This window comes from Bombus impatiens, unplaced genomic scaffold, assembly GCF_000188095.3.
Source record: "Bombus impatiens unplaced genomic scaffold, BIMP_2.2 scf_0463, whole genome shotgun sequence".
Lineage (NCBI taxonomy): Eukaryota > Metazoa > Arthropoda > Insecta > Hymenoptera > Apidae > Bombus > Bombus impatiens.
The window spans coordinates 271079-281413 of NT_176882.1; the positions used below are offsets into that span (position 1 = coordinate 271079).

A 10335-nucleotide genomic window follows, 5' to 3' on the forward strand; every position below is an offset into this window, starting at 1 on the left:
CCGCCACTGTTCCCGATGCCTCGACCTCCGTTCCCACGAGCACCCCTTCGTCGAGTGCGTTTGCGAAGAGCAAGACCGAGAACGAGAACGTAGACGAGGAGATCGCCGCACGAGGCAGACGAAGACCGTGCTCGAGGACTCATGCCAGGTCGGCCAGCCACGGCGGAGTGTTGGCGGAATGTCTGACGAACACGGGACTGCAGCCACACGCGGGCTCCTACCTGGGTCCTCTGTCCGCGATCGGTGGTTCGAGGCCCTCGGCTTTGAAGAAACCTGGCCATCAGAGAGCGTTCAGTCAGGGTCAGGTGATCGATGTGCAGGGACACTCAGGACACATGGGACACAGCCGTGTTGGATCCAGGACAGATTTTATACTTCCGCCCGGTCACAGGGAGGATTCGAGGCCACCAACCGCTGGGAAAGTGCCCTCATTTCGAGGTCACTCACGCCAAGCATCCAGGTATTTGCTTTTGCTTTCCTCGCTTTTTCCTGTTTGTTATTGCAGCGGCTATGTTGTTCTTTTCTCCGAAGGCAGACGGACCTAGAACGCGAGAGATACGTTCCGCGTTGTAGGAACTTTGTATTACGTGGAACGCAAAATGGACAGGTTTCTGTAAATACAGCGCGTCACGACCGGCAACAAGGAGGATCGTTGTACGCGAAGAAACGGATTGAAATTATAGAATAACGTCTTCTTCAACGGCGCTTTGTTTTCGACGAAATAGAGTTTGAAAATTTGCACGGTGCACGCGAACTTGGCCGATGACCGATCGCTTACGAATAAACACCAGGTTATTCCGTGTGCGAACATAAGCGAGAAACGTAGAATAATATTCGAGTAAATGGAGTTTGAACGCGTTTAGTTGGTAGAATTGGCCAGACACAGGCATTCTAAAAAAGATTGTACTCTACGCTTTCGTGTTATTTTCGTACGTAGAATAACGCAGAATTTTGATGTTTGGTAGTAGTGCGGATGCATGCAAATCGATTGTAATTCTACTGCTGATTCGGTGTTGTCGACGGAACTTGTATCGCTGAACTCTCAAAAATAACTTGCTTTTTATTGCCCGCGGAGGAAAACCGATTAGCATGCTTACCGTTTTCGCCGTGACCGTGCTTCTCCTTTGTTAAAGACCCAAGACTGAATTCTTTATCGCGTTTAGACACGAATCTCGATATACCGGTAATATCATGCAAATTCCACGCTAAAAGGAATATTACTCGTTGTAGGCGTTTATCGCAGCGTTTAACTTGATCCGAGGTTCAAAACTCCAAATATTATTCCAGCTAGGCTTTTATTCGATCACTTATCTTTACTCGCGAGTATAGCAATCTATCGAGTTTCAGATCCTTGGAAAATGATTAGACTAGTTATCTTTCTCAAGTTTATTAACGAGTTTCCTATTATTTCTTTTTCAGATCGGAGTCGATATACACGATAAGACGTAGCGCTGAACCTCCCTGGTGGAGAAGACTCTGGGCTCGATGCTTCGGTCCGTTACCAGAGGAACCTCGTTTAAGGACCATAGTACCGAATCACTTAGTACCGCCAAAAACACCACCAAATGAGCATCCTAATGGCAAGAGAGTAAACAATAGGTAAATTTCTCAAGTTGCAATTAATATAAGCGATCGATCGTCGCATTTATCTGGTAAACGTTATTCCGTACGTTAGTCTGTACAATAGTCTGGAAAGCTGCATTTCGCCAGCAAAACCTGATTTTTCTACTTTATCGTTTAAAGAGGCAATGTCCGAAATCTCCATCGATGACTCCCTGAAACTTCCAAATGTCACGTTTCTTCTTTCAGAAAATTATTACATTGTAAATCAAATCGTCTTAATTATTGGTCGTAGAATGTGAAAACATAGATTCGGAGAAATTCAATCGCACGCGTGTGTTCTTTAAACGTAATTTACGACGGATAGTCGATCTTTATCGGAGGAATAGAATTTACGTCGAAAGGACGTGGATACAGAGATGTTTTTAATTTTAGCTACGAAATGTCGCTTCACAGACCACATTGGCAGAATCGTACGGTTTCGAACGAGAATAAAAGCTGGTACACCGTCTGAATTCCGGTTTATTCCGTATGCTTGCAGAGTACGTACAACAAAATATACCATGCTGAGCTTCCTACCTCGCAATTTTCTCGAGCAATTTCGCCGTGTGGCCAACATATATTTTGTATTTATCGTTCTACTTAATTGGGTGCCAGCCATAAATGCCTTTGGCAAGGAAGTTTCCGTGATACCCATAATGTTCGTGCTTGGTGTGACGGCGTTGAAAGATTATTTCGAGGATCACCGGAGATTTATCAGTGATCGACGTGTAAATAATTCCACCTGTCGCGTTTACGTTCGGTAAGTAGGCAATCTTGTTAAAAATCGTTATTTTTTACGAATACGTACAAATTTCTGTTCGGGATATCGATCGTTTCTCTCATAATCTAAATCAAATATTACAATTTCCCACGTACCTGCTGATGTCTTAATTACAAAAAATCGACAAACGATTATAACCGAATTTGAAAAAAATATAGTACGTATAAGTATCTTGGTTTAATTGTTTAATGGTTCAAACCATTTAAATCAAATTATTTTTCGTTGCAAGTAACCAAACGACGAGAACGATTTTTGGTCACTGATAACTATTATTCACGACAGTATTTGTTTCAACGGTGATCGAACACCGATCTTGTTCGTTTATAATGGTTGTTCTAAACTAGAACACTCGACAATTAATATTGTCTAGTTATTCGATTCCTTGAAAAATCTCTCTAAGATATTTAGACATCATAAAAGACTACACGTACGTTTGGTTGTTGTTATTCGATAGAAATCCGGAATATAACGTACTTATTTATATCCTTTCAAAAATTTTGTCTTCGGTATTAATAGTTTTCCGACGCTAATATATAGCTTATTAGCTTTTCACAAGGAACACCATGAGACATTGATCGATATGTTTAAAAATGTATAGAATTTCCATTAAGAGAAACGAAGTTGACCTTTGTTCGATTTTCAAAAAAATTCTTCGTAATGTCACGGAGGAGTTGATGGATGAGTTTGCAGCGATTTCGACAAACGGCGTGTATCTTCAAATTCTTTACTTTCTCCTTGCCTCGCCTCAATGGCAAACACCGTGTCATAAATCTCGCCATCGCACAGCGGGATCGTTGCGTCGCAAACGGGGTAAAAAGCACATTCCATTTTCCCGCAGATCTTGTTTCTTGCTTTCCACTCCGATGAAGATGGCAAAATACTTTTGCCCGGACTTTTGCGTGTCTGCCGACGATCGTTCGTCAGTGCTGACGTAGTTTTTATCCAAGAACCGTCTCTGGACGTGGATCCTGTCCCCCGTTGTCTGCGGATTTTCCATGAAAAACAGACGCCGATTGGCTGCGACTCGTTGTCTGCTGGCAATTGTCTGTCGGTGTGGACTTAGCTTAAAAGACAGAATAATAACCAAGAACGGTTTGACGTAACGGAGCACGAAGAATGCCGGCGCCGTTCTCGACCCTTTGCAACGTTAACCTGCTGCATCAGCAGGCAATTTAGCAGCCCCGCTGGAACTCGCTTCGTAATTTATTAATATCTCGCAAATTATTGAGCGCCTACGAAAATGACCGAGCATAGATCTGGGTTAGATTTAGATTAGAACGTGACGAGCGTGTACACGATATTCGCTAATCGACTATACTTAATGAAAATTAAAAACTTTGCGAAATCGTGTGGAACGCGGATGGAGCGTGACTTCTGATTTCGCGTTTCGTGATTTTTGCTTTGCTGCAATTCTCCTCGTCCGGATAACAGGATTAAACGTTCAAGGCTGGGCGGGTGTAAAATTAAAATTCGTGACAAAACGTGAATTGAGAGCAAGACACGTCGTTCTCATAGCGGATCGATCGATATATTCGCTGCTATTGAAATGTAACTATTACTGTTGCTTTAAAAGCCTTCTCGTCGTAGATAGCTTCTTCGATAGATTTCTTTTCCCGATTCGCGAGCGTTTTCGCACGCTATTTACGGAGCATCGTAAGTGCATATCAATGTCTTTCTTGCTTCTTTTGTATAATTTGATCCATCTGTTGATGATAATAACGATAACAATGATAACAATAATAGTAACAGATAAGACGACGCAACGTACGCGTCAATAGCAGCGAACGTGTTAAAGAGGAGCCTTGGAATTTTTCGTGATCCTATTTTCGGTGTAGACGTTCCGAACGTTTACCGTTCCTTTGACCGTGGAATTGCAATGGATCGGCATTGATCGCCGATCGAACGCATGCGTATCGAATATACGCGCTTGTTCGAACATAGAAAAGAAAATGTTCTCTCTTCATCCCTGTCGCGCAACAGAATTCTAGTTGTTCGTGTTTGGAACTTTAATTTCGCTGTGTTCGCACTGGGACCGGGTACGATCGATTCTTTCTTGCAATGCCGCTACGTTGACGAAACTTTTATCGCTTTCGACGATACTGTTTGACCGAAAAACGTTTGAAATTCCTCGCGAAGGCTCGAAGAGCTAGCTTCCACGGGATCACGACTATTGTACGTACCAGATATTTCGTTTCGTTCGTTGTTCGGTCATCGTTACAGCAACTGCGTAAGTGCAGTCTTATTGTTATAGAAAAGCTTGTTCGCATACCGTTCTCAGCCTTGTAAGCCAAGAAAGAGTTTCAAGGTATCTGTAGTTATATAGACAGAAGTTCTCGAAGCGGCATCCAATTGCAATAAACAGTGTTAAATCTCTCCCGAAACGGAATTATTCTCTATCGATCTTCATTCCTTGTTATACTCGTTCGGCTGATCGTTGAAGGTAACGGGAAAGAAAGTAATTATTCAGGAAAGTTCAGCGAATCCTTGTTATTTATTTATTCAATGTACCACTTAAACAGACATAAGGCGATTAAAAACTTCTTCGTAAGCTTCGTGCCTATTTATGTCGTACGGCGACGCGAGGTATTCGAATTTGTAAGAATACATTATGCGTGTCATACGAAACTTCTTGAAATTTCGTTGACGCTACGACGAGACGCGACTATCGCGATTGCATTGGAAAAAATTTGCAACTAGACGTTTACTGTAAACGTACGCCTGGTAAGAAACGAACGTAGAGGATGCGCGAGTAGTTGTTTTAAACGCGTAATTAATGCACTAATGGGCAATTTAAAGACGCAAGAACGTATAGTGTTTCGTTTTGTTCTTTCGTACGTGCCCTTTACTCCGACCCAGTTGGTTTTAGCGGGAAAATAAGCCTCGTAGTTCATTCTCTGGAAACACTGATCGCAAAGCTTCGATACAGCTTTCGATAATTTGAACGTCGAATGTAAACGCCAGGCGAATTCGCTATCTAGGTCTACACGATCGAATCCCTGATAAGCATTGACTCGTTTATTGACCGATTCGATTCGATCAAGATCCCTCTGATGTACGATGACCCCGATATCGTTGTTCGCATTCAACTTGCTCCGTTACTGGTCGTTGAATAAATTGCAACGTGACAGTTCAATCTTCGTTATGGAATTAGCTCTTACATCACCGGCAGCTTCTGGAACTTTCCTTCAATTGCCAAATTAATAAACGAGAGAATAGAAACGCGAAAGTTACCGATACTTTGATCTACACGCACGTATACACGTACTGTACTTGTACTTGTACTGACACGTGTATATCTTTCACGCGTTAAGTGTTAATTTTATATACTTTGCCCTGAGAGCCGCTAGAGATCGAAATACGTCACAGCCTAAAATTTCATATTCGCAACATATTACATAGTATTTGCGCGTGTACAATATGTTCAAGTATATTACATCGTATGGTTTCTTCCGATGATGAAATTATCCAAAATACGTCGTTAACGGGTTTTTGATCCATGAAATTTACTTCATTCTAGCCGTCGACCAAAATTTCGTAAGAAACGTTGGATCGCCGCTGCGACCAAACCGCGCAAGGAATATTTTACAATCGACTAAATAACATTTTCGCGTTAGTAAATTCACCTCGCGTTATTTGTATCGATAACGTAATGAGTGTGAACGAGGCTTCAACTGTCGAGTTACCGTTCCACGCGATCGTGGTCGTAGCTATCGAACAGAGATTCGAGTAGAAAGCGCCAAGTCCGTAAAGGCTCGCGCACCATCTGCGACGCGACAAAGTGACAGCAGGAAGCGAGTATCATTCGGTAAACGACGACTAGAGTGCATGCCATTTATAATGTAACTCAATTTCGCGAGGCTCGCGCGATCGATGGCCAAGCACGTAGAGCGAAACGACTTGCAAAATAATACAACACAACGACCTTGCCCTTCGTCGTGCCACTCGGTTCCTTCCAATTTGTTCGACGAAACGTACGACTTCCTTTTTCCAAGGAGACGTTAGTCCAGTCTAGCCAAACGAGTCGTCGCTGATTTATTAACAGTCGATCGCGACCTTCGATCGGGATCGGCGAACGTTCCTTTCTCGTTGCCCCGGATATTACACTTTAATCTCGTAACGCGCTGGTATTTTCCTGTATCGTGTAATTACTAAATTAGTAATCTTTCCTGTGCCGCGTCTGATTCATCGGATACGACGATGTTCGATATATCGGATCAATGATAGCTTGTTTATTTTTCTCGCGTGCGAATAACAATACCTCTTCTTCGTCGTTCCCGTTTACTCACTTTCTCACGGTTTTCAACGTCCTGCGAGACGTAGTCGAACAAACTAGCTAGCATAAATTTCCCATCTTACGGAGCGAATTGCTCGCATGTTAAATTACAAAGATACTTAAAACGGTGACTAAAATGGTAAACATTCGCACATGGCGTTTCGAAACGATCAGAATATTCTTGACAGACGTTTGGTCTAGCGACGAAATTTAAAATTACGATTCGGCCCAATCGTGACGAACACCTTGTGCGTATATATGCGATATGTGATAACATTCGTAAAAACGTATAGTCGATGCTGGGTACAACGTATCGTTTCGTTATCACCCGCGCTTACGGTTATGTATTCGATAGATGGCGAAGCGATTCGCGACAGGTGTCCTGTTTCCTCGATTTCACCCACGATACACCGGCATATTAAACTCACGTGCATGGACAATTCGTTTTCCTTTCTCGCAGCGAGAACGGTAAAAGGATTGCGTCAGCTGGAACAGGAAGGCTTTAAACTGTGAAAAATATAATGGAAGATCGTTCAGGTACGTAGATGCTAAGTTCGAAGGCGTTCGGACCGAGAGTGTAGGCGAAAGACAGAGATGCGCTATTCGCCGGCATTGAAAGGAAGCTAACGGGGCTGACAAGCGTTTTCGAGGAGCGCGAAGAAAAGGAGGTCGAGGGAAAATTGCAGAGCGCGTGTACCCGCGCGGTTCCCCGGGGGAGCTTGTCGTCCTGCTCGTAGCAAAATCGAACGATCGGTGTACGCGTTCCGTTATTTCGATCGTGGTGCGCGATTCGGATCGATACGCGTAATTAGCTGGTATTACGATCGTCAATTAACACGAAGCAAAGTGCGCGTACACCGGAGATACTCGTCGTGTCGTTGCCGCGGCTCGTTCGCGCTTGTTTCGTCATTCGCGTTCGTTTGCCGGTCTAAAGGTCGCCGATTCCTTTTCAGAAATATAACCGAGAATTGGCAAAAGAGCACGGCCAAACACATCGTCCCTTCGTCGTTCTAAACCAAATTCGTTGAAACTAATTTCGTTGTTAAAAATAGAGCTCGAGGTTGGAGGATCGATGCAGCGGCGTTTCGACGATTTGGCTTGTTTCGCGAGCAGAGAACGCGACGAATCTAACAGCCTCGCAACGGTCTAGAAACCTCGTCGGCGATCGATTCGATCGGCGATAACCCACGTTTAATTGACGTCCACGCGCAGACGGGTTTACGTAGTTGGTCGAGGTAAAAAAAAAAAATAATTACGCAGGATGCGAACGCACGAGAACGCGCGGGTCGATCGAGAATCTGTTTCTTCCGCAGCAACGCGTTTCTTACGACCTTTACCTACTTAATAAGCGGTTACACGCACGCGCTCGCTGACCTTCTTTAGCCTGCCGTTTAATTTCGTTCGCTGACGAGATCGACAGTCAACCAGCCCGGCCAGCCAACCAGCCAGCTCTCCACGCGGTAGTCAGCAATGTCAAGAACGAACCTTCGCCACGAATTCCAGCTGTCGATTAATGCGCTTTGACTGGTACGAGGCTATGTCGGTCGCGAGCACTCGAACGTCGTTACTGCGTTCTCCCGCGAGATAACGTCACGCGATTCCAAGTCCGCGTTCCGCTCGAACTATCCTACGGATTTCTGTGTCGAGTCGCTTTCGATAATTGCACGAGGCGAAGGAGCTTCGTAACACAGTTACGGAACTCGAACCTAGCGTGTATATAATGTAAGATATAACGAAGTCGTGGTTATACCTGGAAACAGAAATGGTACATAGTACAAGTAGATGCTCGAGTACGTTTCAGGCCATCTATTTAGGACACCAATTTGTTACATTTATTAGGAAACGCGCGTTTTACTTATTTTACGTTCGAAAGCGTATACGTGTGTATGATAAAAGCAGCAAATTCGTATTAGCAAAGCTACTTTGCACGTTTCAACTAACGTTGTAAAATTCTTTTGCTTTCCTATCGAAGTTGTTAGTGCGACGCAAGGATGTTTGTTTAAGTGGACATAAAATTGCAGAACTATGAAAGAGATATCTATAACGTGTAACTTATGACTGGTCAATTTAGCACGGTTACTGGTTTATAAATTATTACGAAGGAAGGCTCGGATATCCTAATAGCTATGACCGACTGTGTATGTCTTATCGGTACGATTGTCACGAGGTATACGTGACGCGGAAAATGGACGTGTATCGTGCAGGCGTAATCGACTTAATCTAGTACAGTTAGCAAAGTTGCTGTACAAATGTCAAATTCGTTTCGGTAATTTTTTAAAAGCATGACGTCATCGGACGGTTCGCATGAAATCGCAAGATCGATATCTGCTGCTTGCCACATTGTCGTGCAACGTAGCGCGCAACGCTGTTCCTTAAAACGCGTGCATTCGAAAGAATGATTTTCCAATTTTGAAGCCGATATATGAACATCAGGTCACCCTTGACGTAATTGTACCAGTGTCCTTGAGAGTCAGATGAAGCAAAATCCATTCTTTCTAAATGAAACACGTATAAAAACATATGTATCCAAGATTAACTTGTAAATATGGAAGTTTTAATGGTGTTTATTTTTACTATCGCGAATACGATTTCTAATTGTTAAACAAAACACATCGTTAGATCAAATATATTACTCTGGCTATTTCTGGACGCTGTTTCATGGGTACTTTTCTAGGATCGAGGCAACTTGTAATTTGCAAAATTTAGGTACGAAAACGCCTACGTTTAAATGCCTTGATTCGACCGAAACGCGTCTAATACGTATAATGGATATATTCGAACAGCTTCGCGAAGCTGTGTATTATACGTCAGTGATACGTATCAATGCCAATGCGTGGATAATCGAATATCGCTGAAGCGGTAAGTGGGAGGCAGCCTTTATTCTAAGCAGCTGCGAAACGATCCAACAGGATGGTAGACACAAGGATGTCGTTCATACGGCTCGTATCCGTCGAAGACGCCGAGAAGTAGAATAAAACAGCGATGGAAGGCGTAGCAATAAAACCGGTTGCCATATGCCTCAAGCTATTTTCCTCGTTCCTTTCCTGGATGCGAGCAACGAGAGGACGCGACATTCTCCGTGACAATGAAACCCATCGACGTTTCTGCGTTCGTAGCTTTTTCCGCCGGAACGCGTAACATAAAAGCGGCTCGCGAGAGTATTCGCACAGTTACAGAATTTCTTTTATTTAAAATAGCTCGCGAAAGTGTTCGATCGCCTGTACGAACCTTTTGCCAATGTACAACGCGATAAACAGTTTCAAATTCGATTAGCACCGTCGTAAGACCCGACCGACGCGATCATATCGGTGAAGTTTCGTCTACGTTTCGTTGCGTGCAAACCGGTGGATTGTCGCGAAAAGGGTGTCAATCGTTAGAAAGCATCAACAGAGAAATCTGACGATGTTATTTAGTGACTTTGCGCGGACGCTACTTGAAAATATCGCCATTCCGGCGAACTTGTCGAAAAGCTTCTCTTTCTCTCCGAATTCTCTCCGATTGCGGTCGCTTTGAAATATCTTGTAGAGCTCGACTTCAATCATTTTTTCTTGCACGTATAACCGACGGCCTTAGTTTTCGAGTTATATGCCAAAATATCCCGCCGCTCGGCCTTCGTTTTCAAGCTGGATCGGCTTAGTGGTAGTAGTAATATATGGTACGGGTTAATTTTGCCGCCGTG

At 43.6% G+C, this 10335-nt stretch overlaps 1 protein-coding gene across 7 annotated transcripts in view; it reads left to right on the top strand.

Moving 5' to 3' along the window:
- Positions 1–192: 192 nt before the first annotated feature.
- LOC100747014 (probable phospholipid-transporting ATPase VB) overlaps positions 193–10335 on the top strand; it is a 22523-nt gene continuing 12380 nt past the window's right edge. For all 7 annotated transcript variants that reach the window (XR_002946936.2, XR_002946937.2, XR_002946938.2 and 4 more), the window contains exons 1-3: positions 193–460; positions 1420–1599; positions 2102–2362. Coding sequence is in view for 3 of the 7 variants with exons in the window: in XM_012387249.3 (XP_012242672.1) it covers positions 336–460; positions 1420–1599; positions 2102–2362 (566 nt within the window). In the remaining 4 variants the exon portion in view is untranslated. The remainder of the gene's footprint in view (positions 461–1419; positions 1600–2101; positions 2363–10335) is intronic.